General features: G+C 39.5%; 1 protein-coding gene across 4 annotated transcripts in view; it reads left to right on the top strand.

Moving 5' to 3' along the window:
* Positions 1-21,141, top strand: part of OSBPL2 (oxysterol binding protein like 2) — a 34,526-nt gene that overhangs the window by 10,020 nt on the left and 3,365 nt on the right. For 3 of the 4 annotated variants that reach the window (XM_069033999.1, XM_069034001.1, XM_069034000.1), the window contains exons 3-14: positions 1,828-1,992; positions 8,925-9,072; positions 9,264-9,339; positions 10,550-10,684; positions 11,740-11,837; positions 12,515-12,697; positions 15,243-15,350; positions 16,250-16,339; positions 16,981-17,101; positions 18,935-19,063; positions 19,798-19,921; positions 20,567-20,657. In XM_069033999.1, coding sequence (XP_068890100.1) covers positions 1,956-1,992; positions 8,925-9,072; positions 9,264-9,339; positions 10,550-10,684; positions 11,740-11,837; positions 12,515-12,697; positions 15,243-15,350; positions 16,250-16,339; positions 16,981-17,101; positions 18,935-19,063; positions 19,798-19,921; positions 20,567-20,657 — 1,340 coding nt within the window. In that variant the 5' untranslated portion in view covers positions 1,828-1,955. Of the gene's footprint in view, positions 1-1,827; positions 1,993-5,795; positions 5,847-8,924; positions 9,073-9,263; positions 9,340-10,549; positions 10,685-11,739; positions 11,838-12,514; positions 12,698-15,242; positions 15,351-16,249; positions 16,340-16,980; positions 17,102-18,934; positions 19,064-19,797; positions 19,922-20,566; positions 20,658-21,141 lie in introns of those variants that run through there. The other variant, XM_069034002.1, reaches the window with a different exon arrangement.

The following is a 21,141-nucleotide window of genomic DNA, read 5'->3' as shown; positions in this document are numbered from 1 at the left end:
TGAGGTAGACATCAGGAGAGCACAACATAACTCTGCTTTTCATTTGTCTTTGATTCTGGTCACTTCATTTGTACTTGGTGAGTGTTTTTATGGGAAAGCCTCGTTGTCTCTGCAGTGAAACTCTGCACTGTGGGATGTAGTTCCACTTCACAAGGCCTTTTGTAATGCAATTATTATTGTGCAGGAGAGGGGAGAGGGAAAAAATGGCACTCATCTGTAGAACCTTATTTATTCTAAGTCTCTTTAATGATATTTGACAGTTTTTTAAGTCATAATTTTTTTCTAAGTGCCTTCTGTACAAGACTAAACACGAAAAGGAAAGATGGAAGAAAACATGGAGAAAATAATGTAGTTGTAGTGCTGATCATGAGAGTGCTGTATCTTGTACATCTATAAGTTCCTTCTGGAAATACTGGTTGCTGTTTTGCTAGAAGGAGGCAATGCTTGCAGACAATTGAAACCATAAATATCTTGCATCTTCAAAGATACTTGGAGGGTGAGGACTTGTAAATACGATATTGCTGGTGCACAGATTGATACAAAATGTTATAGTAGCAAGGAAATGGGAGGTTCCTAAGGGAAAAGTGACAAATTGAAATACCTGGCCTTGAAAGATGAAAAATAATTCAAGGCAAACACTAAATTCATTAACTTAGACGAGTTCTGTAATGGGCTGGCTTAGCTCCTTCTTCTGAATGGACAGTTAGAAGAACTGTATGTATGTGAGGCATTCAAACAGCTTTTGTTCTGGGCAGTGAAGGGAAAAAGACTTGACACACAGTCTGGTTTCTTGCAGAGAAGAAGGAGGAATTGGCTTCAAACATGGTAAACTCTTCTCCTAGGAGCAGAGTGTGCTTCTGGCTTTGTTTCTCTTAATTAGAATGGAATTGTGCAAGTTATAATTACTCAGGAGAAACTACTGTCACAAAAGCAATGGAATCTTCAGGATCAGAAAAAAATTGAGACTGACAGATTGAGGTTGTTTTGGAGGAGATATTGATAGCATTGCCATGCTGTCATTTATTGCAGTGTACTTGGCTCGTTGTTGGAACCTGGTGAACATTTGTAAGAGTGGAAACGGAATTTTCTCATTCTTCTCCTTAAACTAGAATTGGGTGAGGTAAAAATGTTTGCGTTACACCATTGCCAACCATCTGGAAAAAATCTAATTTAGTGTATCCATAAAGTAGAGCTGGATTGCTACATAAATCTGTAAGTTATTTGCAGGGTGCGTGGTTCTACTGAGGAAAAGTTTGTTGGTTCTTTACATTCCTTCTAGAAGGAAAAATCTCCAGTTGTCTCTTCAAGAGTGCATAGCAGTAGCCTGACGAAACTTCTCTCAGGGTCACTACATATTGGTTGCATGATGTACAGTCAGGCCCAACGTTTTCATGCAGTGGTCAGATTTTGAGATACAAAGGTTCTTTCGTGTTCCCAGCTTTCTTGGTTAAGGATGCAGGAAGGCTTATCCTCTTGCTAAGGAGAATTTTTGGTTTGCCAGCTGGCTTTTTCTTCTGTCAGTTCTCTGCTCCTTCTAGCTGTACTTGCCTGAAATTTACCTTGCTGTAAATAAGATATGTTTTACAGTAATGCATATGAAGTATTTATACAGAGAGAAGTGTGGCACTTCTCTCAGCTGTTCTTGTGGCAGGCAGTAGCTGTCTTCAAAATTACTGTGGTATCAAAGATAGCTGTTTACTTATGAATGCAAAAATCCATCTTTTGCCATGGGAAGAAACAGGAAAATTAGTGTTTGTCAAGTGTGAGTGTTTGTACACAGGAGAACTGTGGAAGATGCTAATTTTGTTTCCCTGTCTTGTCAAATAGATCCTCTAAAGCAGCTGGGTATTTGCAAAAGAAGACCCTGACAGCACACAGATACTTAATCTCTAAATCAAGTTCAACGATGCATTAGAGGAAGCTGCACTGGCTGCACAGAGATTTCACACTGAAGGATGAACAGTGAAGAAGAGTTCTATGATGCCGTTACGGGTGAGTGATGGGCACAGTGCCAAGGGGAAGAAAACCCCTATAAATTGCATTGTGTGTGTTGTAATATACAGCTGTTAATAGTAAATGAAAAGTAAACTTGTGCTGATAAAACTTGTAGTGCTGTCTTCTGAAAGTAGACAGGGAAAATTATAACTCATGTTCAGGCTTGGAAATGAGGGGGTTTTTTTGTTAAAGCTTAATGCTGGTTATTATTTCATCATTGTAATAGTCCTTTAGTGGCTAGGTCTTGCTTTCGTTTTCTGTGAAAAGCAATTTAATAGCAGCTTGGGAAGTAATACTTTTAAGACCCTTTGAAAGGTGAAATATTTTCTGTGGGTTGTTTTTATTGTTATTTTATTCTTTTTTTTTAATAAAATCCTTATCCTAAAGAATTGAGGTCAAAAATGTTTTTCTGGTCAGAAACAAATTACTGTAGAAGTATGTTTTCAAGATAGGGAGCAAAAAGTCTTTGCAATCCTGTTTTTTTCTAAAGAAAGCAAACATGAAGCACTTCACACTTGAGCAGTGTATCAAATAGTACTTTGCTTTGAACTGATAAGGATGAATAGTTATTTATAAGAACTTTAGATGGTTTTAGTGGTGAAATAAAATGCTTGAAGTATTTTAATAAACAAAAAGGAAGTTCTCTCAAAGACCTCAAACAGTTTTAAAGTCTTCCACTGAAACGTCTCTTGAGCAATTGTGTAGCAGAGGTGAAAAGAGAAATACTGAGTGTACAGCGGTTAATGTAAAATCACAGGAACAAAAAGAGAATAATGGTAAGTGTGAAAGCTGAAGGAATGGAAGTAGCATGGTAGGGTAAGGTAGACTTAGACATGGCTGGTTGCACATTCATGTGAGGAGTAAGCAGAGGGGGCTGGGTGAAGCAGTGTGACTGACAGCAGACTGTACAGGACTTGTCACAACTGTGTCACAGAGGAGAGAAGGAAATTTAGTTTGCATTCATGCCAGCTAGGTGTGATGGGGACTAGTACTCCAATCCATCTGTAAAATCAAACCTTTGCACCATTGAAGTTTTGAAAACACAATGGGTGGTTTCTGTATATCATTTGTAATCTTTCAGTTGCAAGAGCTCAGGGTCACTGCCATAAATGAACTAGATTTTTTTTCCACTAAAGAAGGTGTGAAAAGAAATGTGCCTCTAAGCATGAGGTCTGTGTTGTACAGCTCTGATGGTGATGCATTCCTTTGTCCCTTGCTGCAGAACTGTACAGCCCTCGGTGTTTGACTCATCTGCATTTAGACACTCTGGTTTTGTTCTCTTTCTTCTTCTTTTTCCCCTCTACCTCAAAAGGTTGATTCCCCCTGCAATGCTCCAAGTGGTGGTGACTGAGCTATTGTGCATGAGCTGTTCTTGTACCTGCAGTCGTGGCTGACTGCTCAGAGCTGGGGTGTTGTGTATCAGTTCTGTGAGCACTCCTTTTTCCATCTTCATTTTATTCTTCCTCAGGGGGGAATGTGCTGGCAGGAGATGAGTTTAAATAACATATATATATATATATGTCATATGTGTTCCCTTGGAGCCTGATACTTGGTTTAAGGGGAGTGCTAAGTTTGGAATACTTTGCTTCAGATTTGTTCTCCCTCAGGACTGTCTTTAAGGACAGGTGCTCAATCCCTTTCTCCTGCTGGATTTTAGGAGATGCTGACAGTTTGATGAGTTATTTGCACAGACCTAGTGAAGTCAGACCTAGCTCTTTGTAGCTGTGTCTTGTCTAGGTCAGAAATGTGACACAGAGAACAACTGTAAATGGGCCTCTCTGCATTCATGTTCCTGGCTGCTGCTGGCTGTAGTAACTCTTTGCTCCTGTTAACCCTGTGGATCTTTCACGTGATGCTTTAGTGAATTTTTTAGGTGTTAATGGGTCCTGGTAGCGCCTGCCTGTCTCTTAGTTTTTTAATGGTCTGGACATGGGAGGTATAGGCACAGTACTCCCAAGAGATCAAGTCCACAGTCAAGGTCTCTTCTGAGCTTCCAGGTTTCCCAGTGACAACTTCAGGATTTGGGCTTCCAAATTTTGATTTAAAAAAATGAAATGCCCTTGGCAGACTCCTCAGTCTGCTCTTTCCGAGGATGCTCTCCTTGTTTTTAGGTCAGATCAAGCAGAAGGGCAGAAGCTGCCTTTAAATGTGCTTCTTCTGCTCAAAGTCTAGGATTGGGATGTGGCTGCCAGGAATGAGCACGTTTTCCAGCTGTGTTTTAGCATTGAGATGAAAACAGTGTGTGCACCATACTTTTCTCTTGCTCCTGTTGTGTCCTGGGCCCTGGTTGCCCTAGGAGGAGCTGCGATGTGTTCCCAGAGTTCACTGATTTTAGGAATTGGGTACTGTGGTTTGTGTCCTGTAGGGAGTAAACCAGGCTTAGAGCACTCAGACTCTGTGGGAGTTACTCTGCAGCACTCTCAGCAGCAGCCCAGGTAGTTTCCTGCCTCCTTTAAAGTAGTATGGGCTCACTCCTTGAGGAAGTCACAGCTTTTCTATAGTTACTAATTGATGATATCCACTTCTAGAATATTAATCTCTCCAAAGGACACCCCTGAGGTTTGGTGTGGTGGATTTAACTCCTTGGCTGAGCAGTTTCCTGCTTCTGACACTGTCCCTGTCTCATCCAAGAGATGCTCATGGGAGGGAATTGTGTGCTGTATGGTTGGGAATCCTGGCAGATGGTTTGTCTCTGACTGGATGATGATGGCACTTGTGGAGGTGCAGTATGGACTGGGGTGTCGATGAATCGAGGGGATGAATCAAGTTGATGACAAAGAGAGTTTCCATGGGGAGAAGTTTCTTTGCAGTCAGAAGTTATTAACATTGCTGACACTTGACAGCCTTACCTCATGTATGAGTACTCCCGTTGGGAATCCCTTGGGAATGTTACCTGTGATCTCACTTAATTCCAGACATCACAGCTGTCAAGAATCTACTTTTTCTCAAATTCCAGTGGAAGCCTTCTATGAGGCAGGATCATGATAAAGGTGGTCAATCTTTTGATGAATTTCAGATTCTTTGACATTTTCTGAGAGACAAGGAGCAGATAGTTTTGATCTGTATCACCTTGGGTGTGTTAATGTCATCACAGCTGTTTTAAAGACTCTGTGCTTCTTTTAGAGCTGTATCCTTCATTAATATTGTCAGGTATCTTTTTGCCAAAGTGTTTTGTGAAAGGGTTGCCACAAAGCAGGAAAATGCCTGGCTGTTTACCAGGGTAATTTATTTTTGAGAACATGGATAGTTTAATTTTGCTTTTTTAAATATTAGCCTGCAGTTCCATAGAAATCTGTTCTGTGCCCATGAGGCTCAGCTGGTTCATCCAGCCAGGTGTATTTGTTGTTCTCTGTTGCTTTCTCGTGGGGAGCAGGAAGTGAGGTTATCTGCCAAACTGATACATTTTCATTGTATCTGGATCAGACTGAATCAATGGCTGTGTAAGTATTGCAGATGTTGTGAAAGGCCAGCCTGCCTCCAATCAGCTACAGCTTGTGACTGTGGCCTTATTTTGGAAAGTGGAGAATGGTTAATCTCTGGCAAAGAAAAATAATACCTCTTGCTTCACTCGCTGCCTACACTTCCAGCTGTTTATCCCTATTCCTTATGCTTTTTTTAGATCTGAAGGCTCTCAGTACCAAGGTATTTTGATTGCCTTTCTGCCTGGGCTGACAAGGTGTAATTGGTACTTAGGGGAGTTGCTGACTGTCTGCAGGGGAGGTCTCGTATCCCTGTCTGTGACTCACAGAACCAGGGCCTCTGCTGCCTTGGCTGATGTGCAGCACAGTCTGAGTGGACTTGTTTCATTTGCAGGATGTGGAAGAGGAAGGCTAAGAGAACTAAAGTTACTGGCAAGTCACTTTTCTTTAAGCTCTTGAAATAGATTTATGTTGGCACCCAACTTAAGTATTTTGCTTTGAAAATTTAAGACTTTCTAAAAGCTTCTGTTTCACTCTTACACACGTAAGTGGAACTTCTGATTAAGCTAATTGTTGACGTTGTATTTCTGTCTGTAGTCCCCTATCCTCCTTTTAAATCTGCATCTTTATCCTCACTCCCAGTGGCTTCCAGTATGAAAACTGTCCTGTAAGTAACTCTCACCTACTCAGTTTCTCAGGTTCAGAGCTTTATTGGCAGCTGGTATAAGGCTCTTTTTGGAACTTAGAAAAACAAATCATTTCTGTAGGCTGTTTTTCTTCCAGATCTACCTCCTCTCTGACAAACAGTGTCTGGATAGTTCTTCATAGAACTATAATACCTAGAACTTCACTGAGAAGCATCTTCCAAAACTTTCTCAATGAACTTGTAGTGGATAAGTCATGTGATGTTAAGGTTGAAAGTGTAGTTGAAAGTCTATGATTATCTGGCTGTGTACCACAGTGGTTTTGTTGTTTCTTTTTTTTTTTTAAGTAATTAGGTGGAAGTGCAATCTGATAAAAGCAAACTTACCCTTCTGATGTAATTCCTTTTCTGGAGAAAGGATTTAATTTTTGTTGTTTGTCTGCAAGATATTAATGTGAATTGGCATTTATTTACTTACCAGTGACATATTGTTGTCCATAAATAATATATATACTTGAATCTAAATTCTTGTTGTGCTTTACAGGAACAGGACAAAACAATTCTGAATCATAGGAAACAGAAAAACTAATGTGGATAACACAATGACCATTGATAGGATTTCCAGGGTTTCAGGTACAATGTAAAGACTGAAATTACAGTAACATTTTTCAGAACTATTCCTCTGTAATCCAGTGGACTATTCCTGTTGTGAAGCATTACTTTTACATTTAGGTGTGTTTATCTCATTGAAGTGCTGCTGTTCCTTACATTGTGTGAACTTGATCAGTTTTTTGGGTGAGGGCACATGTACCAGAAAGCTCATTCCTTTTTTTTTCCCAACTTTATAGTTATAATAATAAGTTATTTTGCTGCTCTTACTGTAACTGGTTCAAACAAAGCTAATATATGGTTAAAAATACTATTTTAAAATCATAAATATTTTGTTGTGAGTTGACTGAAGGTTTTTTTAAGACAGGTGTTTCAGGGTAGTCTTCATTTTAATGACCTGAATCTATATGTGACTGTCATGCTTTCCAATTGAGTACTAAGACTGCCAAGGTGTGGTTATTGCTGTGTAATTACATTCTTGTGACATCAGAATGTAGGAGACAGGGCAAGACATGACATCACCCATTACACCTGCTGTTTACCAAATAAGATCCTATCAGTGGGACTTCCTGGTGCAGTTCTGAATGTTACTGCCATGGTCTTGATCCCTGAAAAAAGTGCAGCTTTTTGTTTCTGGAATGTGTGCCTTGCATGAATTGCTCTAATACCACAAAAGCAGCCATTGAAGAAGTCAAAACAAAGTTGAAGTACTTCTTTTTTAAAAAGTTAATGGCAGAGGATCACAGCATTTTAGTCTATTTAAAATTGAAATGGAAACAATCTTTGTCACAACTGATTTCTTTACTCCATTAGAGTGTTTACAGGCTTTGTAGTATTTCAGAATCTTTCTGTACCCACAGCTGGACTCTGGGACAGGCTGTAACTGAGTGTGATGCAACTCAGCACAAAGACAAGGGGCTGCCCAGGTTGTGACAGTTGAATGAAGGGAATGCAAGAATTGTTATGTATTCCTTCAAACCATGGCAAAATCTGTATGCCAGCAAATACCCACATTTTCATGTTGCTTTTTGATTCTGACTCTTAAATTGGAAGCTGGAAACTCAAGTCTTTCTTGAGGAAGAATTGACCCTTTTGGCACTCAGGAAGGACTTAATGATCTTAGAATTAATTTCAGCAAAGATGTTCCTTTATTACACTGAACGATCAGCAGTGTTTTCTGTTGTAGTACTTTGGCAGTAGTGAAGGATTGTATTAATTGATCATTTTAGGGTGCTGTCTGGTGATGCTGTTGTGGTTTACAAATGTTTTGTTTCTGCAGTCAGTCTGGGTAGCAGCACTGAGGGGAGGCCTCTTGCTGTTGATTGAGACCCAAGGGTGTGTGTAGGGGTGCATAGAATGCTTTTACTTATTCAAAGCCAAAGCAAAAATTGTCATTATTTTTATTACTATTTCTGTAATTTATGTTACTAAAAAATAAAATCATTAGACTGGAATCTTAGATTGTTAGTTTAGTCCAACTTTTACTTAGGGCTGCTTAATACAAAAGTTTGTGTTCTACAGATTCCTGGTGGTTTAACATTTTTGGGATTAAAGCCGTTCCAAGCATATTGCTGCAAGCTGGGTATGGTTACAATGGTGTTTCCAGTAGCTCTTGACCAAGTGGGTGGATTTGGGACATAGGAAATGCAGCCACCTCCTGTAGGTAATGCTGTGGGTCACTTGTAGAGCTGAGGGAATGATTCATCCTGGTCTCCACATGTTCCTGCTGCAGCCGTTAGGGAAGTGTTATATGGTTTGCACATATGGGTGGCAAAAAGAAGTTCAAAATCCTGCATTTCTGTGGTTCCAGTTGCCTGGGTGTGTTTGCCCCTGCATTGTGAAGTGGCCATTTTCTCTTTTCTCCTTTTCTCCTTGCCTATTAGCAGCCTAAGTTTAATTTATTTAAGGTCTTTGAGGAAAACTACAAAACTGAACCAAATTATTGTAATTACGCTGCAGCTCTGAAAAAGAGACAATGCAGCTAATCTGACTAGGAGTTACTTGAGAGCTTTTAAGATTCTAAATTAGTTTTATATTCAGCAGTGTGAAAAATGATAATTCTTGATTCATATGCAATAATTGGCCCATAATACTCCTGGAAATTAGGTCACTTAATAAAAGGTTTTCACTCTGATACTCTTTGAAATAAACTAACCTGGTCTAAGTGTCCTTCAGGTGTGACACTTGCAAAATGTGAGTGGCACTCTTTGGCATGGTAAGATTCCTAAGAAGACTGTTGCCTTTTGGTTTTTATACAGGCTTTGATTCTGACAATTCTTCAGGAGACTTTTCAGAAGCAAATCATAAAGTTCCAGAAATGCTTGATCTAGATCCACACCAAAGCAGTAGGACTGGAAAGCATAATGGAGAGACAGAGATACAAGAGAATGGGATTAAGAGACACAGGTAAACACATAGAGCTGCATAGGAAATGAGAGGTGAGCACGTGCTGGCTCATAGCTTTTGGGGTGGTGCTGTTCTCGTGGGAGAGGGTAATTCTCTGGAACTGAAAAGTCATTTCACGTGTCTGCTTTCTGTGCCAAGTCTAGGGTGATGGGCTGATAACGACAGCTGGATTTTTTTTTTTCCCATTACAGGACATCATTACCTGCCCCAATGTTTTCTAGAAGTGATTTTAGTGTGTGGAGCATATTAAAAAAATGCATTGGACTGGTAAGTTAGCTTGAATGAAGCATCTGTGTTAGGTCTCCTAATGTCAGCTGGTTACTTTCATTGTTAAACATCAAGACACAGAATAACACCTGGTGCATTTTTTTTGTTTTCGCTAGGAAACAATTTTAAACTGCAACTCTGAATCTCAGCATTTATTTATTAACAGTACTATTTCCCTATCTTCTTCAGCTGTTAGAGCATGTGGATTGGCGTTTCTGAAGCTGTCCTTTAAGAACTAGGTTAAAGCCATTAAAACATAGCCAAATATGTTTGATTGACACAATGCTCTCTTACCTGCTTTTTTTATTCTTTACTTAGCAAAATGTGATTTAGGGCTTTATTTTATAAATTCATGTCATCTAGGACATACAGCTGTACACTCAAAACTCCTTTTGGTGGGATGAGTGACCCATCTACTAGAACCTTTTGCTTGGACCAAATCAGTTTAAGTTGGTTAAGGTTAACATTTTTCTTCCCTTACTGCCTGTGCCAAGGTGAGGAAAATGTTGCATTAGCTTCATCTGGTGGCCTTCTGCTTTCTCTTAAGTTTTAAGCACTTAAATTAATACTTTAATGCTCAGTCACAAGTGCAGCTTTGTAATTAAACAGCCAAATTTGCTTGGGTATAGTAAAAGACCGGGGGAATTGGAAATCTCTGCGTGAACTTTGTGTCTGTCTTCTATCCACATGTGAAACCAGAAATGGTCTGACACAAATAACAGGTTGCTTAAATAAAGTCACTAAAATCTGTTAGAGCAATTCAAGTACTATTCTTTTTGTAAATGTTCCTTTCAAAAAATAATCTGTGGTTGCTGCAGTACAATGGATAGATTTTATGCAAATAAGCCTGTGAGGGTTTCCAAGGAGTGTGTGGCACTTGGGTATCAGCACGGGGCTGGGTTAGCACATTATTGCTGCTACCTATGGAAATTTTAACCTCTTCTGCTTTACACAGACCACAGCAGAGAAGGTAACATTCTCTGGGAATTTATTAGGTTAGCTGGATCAATGTTTTGTTATTTGAGATTGCAAGTAGGGTTCTGCAATGCTTCCAGCTGTAGCATTTGGAGGTCTGCTCCAGGCTTGCCAAATATCCTTTGAGGAATACTATAAATAAACTCACCCACAACTTATTTTGAAAATTCTTGTTGTTGCCAGTTGTTAACTTAGTGTTGTGTCTAAGAAGTGAACCTGCCCTTTGGTTATGTAGGAGCTGTCCAAGATTACGATGCCCATTGTCTTCAACGAGCCCTTGAGTTTCCTTCAAAGGATAACAGAATATATGGAGCATATATACCTCATTAATAAGGCTTGTAGTCATGCAGATCCCCTGGAAAGAATGCAGGTAAGAACCCCTACCACCTTCTGGGTAGTTCAGAAGTTGGGTTTTTTTCTCATGGTCTTTGATTTTAAGACAGTTTCTCACTTCAGTGTATTCCTTTCTCAGGGGCTACCGTAAGAATGCCCAATTTGTCTGTCTAGATGAGTTTCTTCTTTTGTAGTGGCTGTATCAAATATTTGTGACACTTTCACACTCCATGCTGTGCACAGAGTTTGAAACAAAAATCTAGAGCAGGAAAGGGCCACAACTGACCATGCCCAAGGATCCCAACTCATTTATTTAACTGTGACCCTTTTTGTGGTTTTATAGTTGTGAGGATGAAATCTTGGCTTTATGTCACTCTAAATTGGTTTGTTGAGTGGCCTCATGATTTTGAAGTTAGTGGATGAAAAATTGTTGTGACAGGGCCAACTTTTGCTACTCTTGTCTTCTCCAAAACTGGTTGTTCCTGGGATTAGGATATAGTACCTGGCTGGCCTCTCACCAAGGAAGTGAATATGGTGACACCTGTGTGCATCAGGTTATGCTGGTGTTGCTCACAGCTCTGATTTATTTAAGTGAAGCTGGAGTGTTTATCTTGTATCCTGTGTTTGTGGGGTCCATACCTCCATTTCCCAGCCTGCAGGAGTTCCCCAGTGTCACCTGAACCTGCTAGCATGGTTCAAGAAGTCTCATCTGTGCTGAAATAGTTCTTACCTGGCACGAGGAAAGCAAGGCTCTGTTCCCAACAAACTGAGGGTGGGGGGCAGTCAAAGTGGGGAAAAGTAGATTTAAAAAACCAGGCTGATCGCCCAGAGGTAGCTGGGGCAGAATGTAACCTGGCAGAATTTACCACAGAAAATAATTCCTGTTGGAAATGAGATTCTTAATAAGTGCTTATATTTCCCCACTTCTGTATCATTTATCCCATGGCTTACAAATGTTTTGGCCTTAAACAATATAAAGCAATTCCTTTGTGGAATAATAATAAAATACTGTATGTGCAACAAATATAATATATTCAACTTAGAGTTTTAATGCACTATTCTCATAACAATGTGTTCTTAATTTGCTTACAGGCTGTAGCTGCTTTTGCAGTCTCTGCTGTAGCTTCTCAGTGGGAGAGAACTGGCAAACCATTTAACCCGCTGTTAGGAGAAACCTATGAATTAACCAGGTAGTAATTACTTTAAATTGGGAGCTGGGGTTGTTTGTGTTCTTGAGTTAGCAGACCCTCACACTGGTTTGGTTGTAGTAAAATACCACTAAAATATATTTCTGAGTATAGCTAAAATTCTTTTCTTCAAACTACCTCACAATTTCTGGGAAGTTGTTATAAAAGCTAATAATTTTATTTCTAAGTTTAGGCAGAGTATTCAGAGAATTATTTAGAGGAAAATTGGCTCATGTTCTCCCACCAAAGACACTTCCTGAACAGACACTATTAATTAATTTAAATATTGTTTTGTTGATCATGTCAGATAGAGAAATTAGTCTGAAGGACTTTCAGCTTCCTCAAATAAATGGGTGATATGTCTGCAGTGGAGTAAAGAATTTTCAGTCAGACCTTTTCATGCTGCCCACAGGGTCTCTGTATTTTCATGAGTTATTTCAGTGAAACTTCTTCAGATGCCTTTCTGGGTAGAAACCTGGTTTGGGGTATAAAAAGAAAGTGTTCAGAGTAGAAATCCTTTCATTTCATTAATTGTAAATGTGTCATGGAACTAGAAAAGGAAAAATCTCACCTTCAGTTTAATCTAAAAATACTTCACATTTTTTTAAAGTATCAACTCTTTTCTCTTGCAATATTAAAAATATACTTACTGTTTAATATTCTTCTTTTGTTGTTGCCAGGGAGGATTTAGGATTTAGGTTTATATCTGAACAAGTCAGCCACCACCCACCTATTAGTGCATTTTATTCTGAAGGTCTCAATAAGGACTTCATATTTCATGGATCAATCTATCCCAAACTAAAATTCTGGGGAAAGAGTATAGAAGCAGAACCTCGGGGAACAATTACTTTGGAGCTTCTGAAGTGAGTATGAGAAGTAAATAACTTTTTTTACTTATTGGTGATAACCCTGTTGGCTTTTCAGGGATGATTACCTAAAAACCCCTTGCTGAAGAGGTTGTAAGAATTGATTTACAAGTTAATTTTCACTGCTTAATTTCAGAGCTGTTTTTTTAATTTGTGTTATGCTTCTATAGCTGTAGCAGTTTGACCCAGTTTTTCCAGCATGAAAATTAGCATTTCTTACAAGTTGATTGCTACTGAAAGCTAGTTCTGTGAAGGCATGTAAAATTTAAATAGAGAGATAAAATTCTCTTACTGGGCTGTTCACGCTCATCTCAGTTTTCAATATTGCTGTTGGTTTTGGTGGTTTGTGTGAGTTTGTGTGGAAAGAGCTGCATCTCACAATAACTGTTCTGTGTGGTAAGGCAACAGGAGAAACTTGTCAGGATTGCCACTTGCAGAGAAGGATCAGCTTCCTACTGAAATCAAGAATGTCTCTCCAGATTGCTTCCCAGTCTTGTCTCTCATAAATTATGTGACATGCCATGAGTTGTTTTGTGCCCTGATGGTACAAAGACTCTGGAACTTCCCCAAGTGGGACACGAGGATGCACTAGAACAGTTGCAAATAAAGTATTCTGCAATTGGTGCTTTTATAAAAGCCTTTCTGAGGCCTAACTCTGAGGTGGTTTTGAAATGTTGACTTAAGAAAGTTCTAGGCATTTGGTTTTAATAAAAAATCAACTTGCCTGCCATAGCAAGCATTGACTTTTCCTGTACTTTCTTTGGGAAGTAGTTTAATTTTTTAGCTGTTGGCATCTAATATTCCAAAGTTCATAAAAGTATGAACTGGTCTTGGAGATAAATGGTGATGGAAGTAAAGGAAATTTCTTCTGAATGTAGAAGGAACTGTGAATGTTAGTGCAGAATGCAGGTGTTACCAAAATAATGTTTGTTCCTTCAGGGCCTTTATGTAGGATACTGTTAAAATTCTTGCTGAGCCTAATCAAGGCTGAGATTTAAACTGGAATATAAACAATTAAAGCATTTATTTAAAATAATTGCTTCAAGTTAGCAGCAGAAGTTAAAATCAAATTTTGAGCCTCTCAGTGTTGTGATTCAGACCATTCTGTTGCTTTGAGTAGTCTGAGAACAGCTCAAGGCCTGAGTGAACAAGGAGCTGTTTGGGAAGCAAAGCGGGGAGTCAGTATTAAATTGTGCCTTTATGCTAACCATGACTATTTTTCAGAGTGTTAGAAGACACTTTTTCCCTCACTTCTCCAACACAATAAGTGCTTCAGTTCATCAGCACTGACCATAAGCGCCTTGTGTTGTGTTTTGGTTTATGCTATAAAGCTTCTGCTGTCAAAATAGTTCAGGAATAAAACTGTGTTTAAAGGCTGGGGGGAAGAATTTGAGGGATTCTGGGTTTTTTTTTCCCCCAGTTGAAGAGTTGTCATTGTTCTAAAGACTCCTTGAAGAAAAGGAGCTGTGGGAAATAGTGAGACTTCAATGATCTGTTATTTCTCTGTACTGGAAAATGACAGATGGGTTGGAAACGTTAGCTAGGAGTGTTCTCTCCATGCTCACTGGACGTAGAAGTACAAGGCATTTTTAACAGAGGACACTGCTTTTTCTGTGTTTTGTGTTAAAAGAGAGTTTACAAGCTTTCCTAAGATGGATTGATTGCCAACCAGGTAACTTCAGTATTTCTCCTGCCAGCGTGGAAAGATGAATGTGAATAGGTGGCTTTGACTCTGCTATTGACAATAGGATCCTGTTGTTTAACTTTTTGATCATTTATATAATGTCTTTTAGGGATTTAGACTATATTAACTCACCTTTAAAGCTTTTCACGAAACAATAAACCAAAAATGAAATCAAGTGGAAAATCAATTCTAGGATTTTTCCTTTTTCTCAGTAAATCTTTGGGGAAAGGATGGAATTGAATAGTAAGCTGAATTTTAAAATGATGTGTTTGTGGAGCTTGCAGTAGTGCTGTTGTGTCCCACTAGTGTTAAATAACTGACTTTAAAAAAAAAAAAGGCAAAAACCACTCGCACCCCAAAATTACCTTCAGTGGCACCAGAACAGGCCTCAAATACTGATGAGGAAACTTGTGACATGTTTGTGGAAACCACTTACACAATTTACTGCTGCAGCAATTGAATAGAAGATACTATTGGGCATTAGTTTGTTAGTCTGGTTCTCCTGCAGATACTATGTTTTATCACTTACAACTTTACAAGTGCAAATTTAAAAGATGAATTCCTGAGCTGCCCTTTATGTAGGGCTGAAATTTGTAATCCAAGGCAAAGCAGATGTAAAACTTATGTGAGAAGGGAGAAAAATAAGGGTAATATCACTGTATGAACTTGCACCAGTGTTTGGATACAACACATTGTTGGCTTGTAAAGAACAGTCTGTTTCTCTTCTGTTATGAAGCTGAGTGCTGGCTGTTCAGAGGAGTGTTACATATTTTGCCCTGCCATGAACAGAATTGAAAACAGGCTTGCATTCCATCTCAAGCTCAAGAAAATGATTTCCTTCTCTTATTTCCTTGACAGGCACAATGAAGCTTACACATGGACAAATCCAACCTGTTGTGTACATAATGTAATTATTGGTAAACTGTGGTTAGAACAGTACGGAGTGGTAGAAATTGTAAATCACAGGTAATGCTGATCATGAGCCCAGGGGCTGTAGGGATTGTTGTGGTCATTTGTGTTACAGAGCAGATTTGATTTTTGTCAGACACACAGGAAGCTTTGTTTTGTAGCTCCAAAGTCTCATGGGGATTTTTTTTGTCTTTTTGTGGGGTTGTTTTTTACTTCTCCTGACAAATGCAAATTATCCCTAGGCCTGGGCTTACTATCATAACGTTATTAATGAAAAGGCACAAAGCCAGATGGCCTATGGAGTGCAAAGGTTTTACATCTGTGAGTTACCCATCCAAATTCAGCCCCATTAACAGAGAACAGAAATTAAATTTAACTCCAGAACCATTAAATGAAATAATTGTCAGAGGCAGATTGGACCTCCACAGTGTTGATTGTGATTTGTCACTTTTTTAGTTTAGATAATGGAGAGTGTCTTAAATTAAGGGCACAGCACAGAAAAATGACTGTAGAGTTGGGAAATGTGAATTTAGAGAGCATCAACTGCTCTGCCAACTGCCTGTATAAAAGCTTTTTACTTACATAAAATAAATTACCTTCTAAATGATGAGGGAGGGAATTTTGTGAGAACTATTACTCCTGCATGCGTTGCTCTGTCAATAAATGAGAGCTTCAATCCAATGAGCTGCTGTTTAATACTTCTCATAGCATGAAATCTGCAATCCTGTCTCCTGTACTTGCACAAAATTTGTTAGTTCTGTGGAATTTTGAAATTTGTGTGCTATTTTTAATGCCTAGGTCAGATAATAAACCATAGTTAAATAAAAATAATTATGTATATAACTAACCACCAGCTAACTGTAACTATATTAAAAAAGCTAAGTAAGTTAAAAAAGTAAATTTTTTAATATACTTGGGGGCTTGCTTCTCTAAGCATGTACTTATTTCCTCCACAGTACTGGAGATAAATGTGTCCTTAATTTTAAACCGTGTGGACTGTTTGGAAAAGAGCTTCACAGAGTAGAGGGATATATCCAGGACAAGCAGTAAGTGATAAAAGCCTCTTGGTCTCTCTGTTTTTAAACACTGGAGCATTTCTTTTGCTTGCATAGTGACCACAGCTGATGTGACTGTAAAGTTGCTACCAATGTAATTTGTAACCCATTTTTGTTCTCTGTGTCAGTATTAAACCCCCTGACTCCAAGATGATAATTTTCAAGCATTATTAGAAAAACTCTCCAGTCCAGCTTTTGGAAATAAAGGGAAAATGCAGAGTAGTTGCAACTGATTTACTGTTGTACAGTCATAATTCCAGTCTTCAGTTTAAAATAATGAGAATGTGGTTGTTAGAAGTTTTTAATTAACCCAAACCTGTTTTGTGACTCTGAGTCTCTGTATTATAATTGGCTTTGATGTACCCACATTCATTTAACAGTGGCAAAAGCATGTGACTGTCATGAGGATCTGTTCTGGAGGGCTGGAATGAGCTGAAACCTTTTCTTTGCCTTATCAAACATCTGTGTTTTCTAAGAGTCACCCATTCTGTGATTCTGTGGAATCTGCAAATAGAAACATAAAATGTGGTGAAGTAGGAAGCTGGGTATTTAATATAGATCAGAATCTGCAGGGCTAGGCTTAGAAAGCTCAGTAAGAAGGAAGAGCTCAGTGTCCTTTGCTTTCTCTGCAGCAGGAAGAAGCTGTGTGTGATCTATGGCAAGTGGACAGAATGTTTGTGGTGCACTGATCCCACCACATATGAGACCTACAAAAAGAGTGAGAAGAGAGGTGGTGAGCAGAAGAAGAAGTCGGTAAGGTGAAGGATTCTTTAGGGAGAAAAGATACTGAAATGTCAGAAATGAAATCAAAACCTCTTATTTAGGTGAATGAAGGGTTAAAACTTGTCATTTGGTAGGGGTTGGATGGGGCAGGGAGAAGGCACTTGGCACTTGGAGCTTTGCAGGCTGTAGTGTGAGCTGCTGGCATGGAAGGGAGCTCAGAGGAATGGTGTCTGCTAGAGATTAGTCAGTCATCAAATATCAACCCCCAAGCTGATGTTGTCCAGTCTTTGAATGAGGAAGGTGGCCCTACTGCCAACTCCAGCCATAAAAGTACTAGGATTTGGGCAGGAAAAAGAATAATCATTTTGTTTAAGTCAGATACCCTTTTTGGTGATGCAGCTTTTCAGAATTCATGATGTAGAAAATCTTTACAACAAAGAGGTCTGGAAACATGCTTCACATGAAAGCAGTGTCAGGTAAGTTGCTGTCAAATCCTCAGTGTCATATAGAAAATGGGAAATACTGTATGGTGCAGCAGAGGACTTTGGGTTTCCTGGTATCAACAGTTACTCATTGAAAATGAAAAGTTAAACAGAAGCTAATCTCTTGATGTTAAGAGGCTCAAACTTTAAAAGTATTCACATCAGAAGAATCTAGAGCAACAACAGGCCTTGCTTTTTGCTCTGTATTCCATCATGGTACAAGCTTATATTTTGACTTTTTTTAAAAATAATAAGATTCTGTTCATCTTAAGAAAATCAATTCTTTCTTTCTTTCCTTCCTTCCTTCCTGTTGAGACTATATTTAGATGGGGAACTGTCTAACAGTAAACCAGATGTTGACATGGAAAGTAGCCTAGAAGTGTCTTTTAAAATAATGAATACTCAAACCAAATTATTGAAATTAGACTCTTAACCATATGGAGCTGTTTTCTAGTGTATGAAACAGGCCCTGTTTAACCTAGTAGGGTATTTTTGATTCAAACAAATGACCCATGTCAGAGAGGGCAGAAAGAAAATAGAAAGGGGGTGAGTGAGGAAAACTGTTAGTGTCACTCCAGGATGTTATTGCCTCAAACTTCCCTTCTGGTTGTTGTGGTTTTAAATGGGTTCTCATGGTGAAATCCTCTAAAGTTCCACAATGCAGCCGTCTGCATCCTGCAGCAGTCAGATTCTCTCAGATTCTGAGAGCAGCCTCCCAAACATTGGATTTTTATATGTGCAGCACAGCAGTGCAGCTGGTAACAAAGGAACTTTGAAGGAAAGACACTGTATTCATAAACGTAGGGACACAGTCTTCTCAGTGAGAAAACTGGCAGTGATAATTGTGATTGGAGTCTGGATCATAGGAAATCAGACTGAAACGAGGGCCTGTCTTTTTTTAACCACACATCCGAATGTTTTGCAAATGATGAAGCAATACCCAAAAACAGGTGTGCCCTATTTATGACTTAAGAACTAACTTGGAAACTGGTTTAAATTTCAGTCTTGGCTCATTTGCACCTGAAGAAATAATGGTCATGTGAGGTGAAATTAAGCTATGGCATAGGATAGAAGGGGCAGCTGGAGAAAACACTTCTGAAAGACATTAATTACTGTTATTACTGTTGCTGAGGTTTTTTTTGAACAGATATTGAAGTTTTATTTAAGTGTTAGGAGACTATCTGGGGGTATCAGGAGCAAGACATAAAAATGAGAGGGACTGTATACAGAGTGAGGAAAAGCAAACAGGAGGGGTGAAGCAGAAGTACAGGAGTGTTCAGTGTCTCAAATGTGAACAGATTCTTCAACAGTCACTGCAGAATTCTAGATGAAACCATCCAATGTTCCTTTCTTCCTCTGCCAAATGTTATCTCTGTTTCAGAGTGAAGAAGATATTAAATCTGAAAATGATGAGGCTGATGATATGCCAGAGGTTCAAGATACGGTGCAGTTTATACCAGGCAGTAAATTGCTTTGGAGAATAAATTGTAGGCCACCAAACTCATCACAGGTAACTGTTCCAATCAGCCTGTGCCTTGCTCTTGCTGGTGACTTATCCAGGGGAGCATGAGTAATGGTCCAGGGAACCTTGTTGCAGTGTCACTCCTTGGCATAGGGCCAGGCTCTGGCAGTTCTTGCTGCAGCACTGAAATTACACTCCAAGAAGCTCTGCTTCAGTCCCGTGGTGAAAGCAGCCCTGCTGTGCCTGAGCTGGCACAAGGAATGCATGCTCTGAGTGCAACTGAGAATCTGGGCACTTAGGTTAACCTGTCTGGGAGATCTTTGCACTGAGAGTGGCTAAAATATGGATACACATTCCCTTCTGCTGGCCCTGCTGTTCCAAGATAGGCTGCCACAGCCTGCAGTAACTGGGCAGCTGGATATTAATTTCCATTGTTTCAACGAGACTTTTTGGTCTTTTAGGTGTGGGTGGTTTTATTTTGTTTTGCTTTTTCCTAAAAATCATGATGTTAAATATCAATATGGTAGAAAATCTGTCTTAATCCTCCCAAGTAAAGGCTGCTTAAAAAATGAAAGCTGTGATTCTATCCCCATCTGCCCTTTCTTGTTCCTTCCCTCCAACAAAAAATCCAGCTGGTGTTGTATGAACCTAACCTTGCCTTTGGGGCAGCCAGTGGGAGAAGCTTTGACTCAGCAGTTTCTCTTGGAAGTGTTGTTCATTGTAGGGAACCTAGCACTGCTTTGCTGGAATAACTTGTGTGTTCTCTTTAATTTGCTTTTCAGATGTACAATTTCACCAGTTTTGCTGTGAGTCTCAATGAGCTGGAAAAGGGCATGGAAGCGATATTGGCTCCCACGGACTGCCGGCTCCGTCCGGATATCAGGAACATGGAGAACGGGAACATGGGTGTGTGTTTGCTGCAGGAAGTACTGGCACATGAGTAGGGTTTGGGAGGGATGGCTGAAGGGAGGTCGATGCAGGAAACACTGCTCTCAGTTTCTCGTTCCCAGAGCAGCCTTAACTCTTTTTCATCCTGTGCAATGAACATACTTTTGAACGGTGTATGATGTCTGTTTTCTCCCAGTAAAGCCTGGGAGAGCAGATGCATCCCAGGTGGATCCCAGGGCTGCTATCCTGTGCTATGGTGTGTTTGCATGTTTGTTAGCTTGGGAGGAGCTGCAGACATGCTCCACTTGCTCTGGAGTTTGTCTGGAGAGACATGTGGTGAGCAGACGTGCTCTGCTGTTTGTCAGAGGAAACACATGGCCAAATCCTGAAAAAAATCACTCTCATGTCTAATCTGAGTTTGTTCCTGCTGTCTCAGTACAGAGTTTCTGAGAGATAAAACACTAACATTTCAGTTTCAGCTCTGTGTTTGTAGCAGCAACTTTTCTGAAATGAGTTTGAGGTTTTTGTTGCCTGAGACTGTGTACAGGAAATGATTTCTTGTGCTTAAATGAGCTCTATTTTATTTCTCTTGTCCTTCCTGTGTTTTCTGCATTTTTGTTTTTGTTTTGCTAAGTAATCAATTTCTCTTGAAACATTGATTAGATGTGGCAAGCAAAGAGAAGGAGAGACTAGAAGAGAAACAAAGAGCTGCTCGCAAGGAGCGTGCGAAAGACGAGGTGGAGTGGCACACACGGTAAGGGGCAAGGAAGAGGGAATTTGTTGAAGCTTGGAATAGCTGGATACTCTGCTTGAATTGTTTTTATTCAGGACAGCACGTGTCTGATTGCTTCCATGACAGCACAATTTGTAGTGTCACTGAAAGCATTGCTGGGTCAACAATTAAATATGTAGCTCGAAGCCAAAATTGCTGATAAGTCTGTCCTGGACAAATTATCTAATAATAAATGCTGAAACCTGTCATAATTAAATACTGTGGTAATGCTGGATTTTTTTTTAGAATTAATAAAATGTTAACTGTCATCTCTCCTTTAACCAATTCCTGTCCAGCTTTTGGTAGTTGAGCAAGACATTGTGGCCCTCTAGGGCCTTTTATTTTCACACTCTTTGTATTTTTTTGCTTGGATACTTCAGAAATTGCTTTTTTGATTGCATATTCAAGTGATTTCTGAGTCACAGAGTGCATCAGGGAGAGATGTGTGATTTGGCTGCTGCTCCCA

The sequence above is a fragment of the Aphelocoma coerulescens genome, chromosome 20 (genome assembly GCF_041296385.1).
Source record: "Aphelocoma coerulescens isolate FSJ_1873_10779 chromosome 20, UR_Acoe_1.0, whole genome shotgun sequence".
Taxonomy (NCBI): Eukaryota; Metazoa; Chordata; class Aves; order Passeriformes; family Corvidae; genus Aphelocoma; species Aphelocoma coerulescens.
This window is presented reverse-complemented; position numbering and strand designations above follow the sequence as displayed.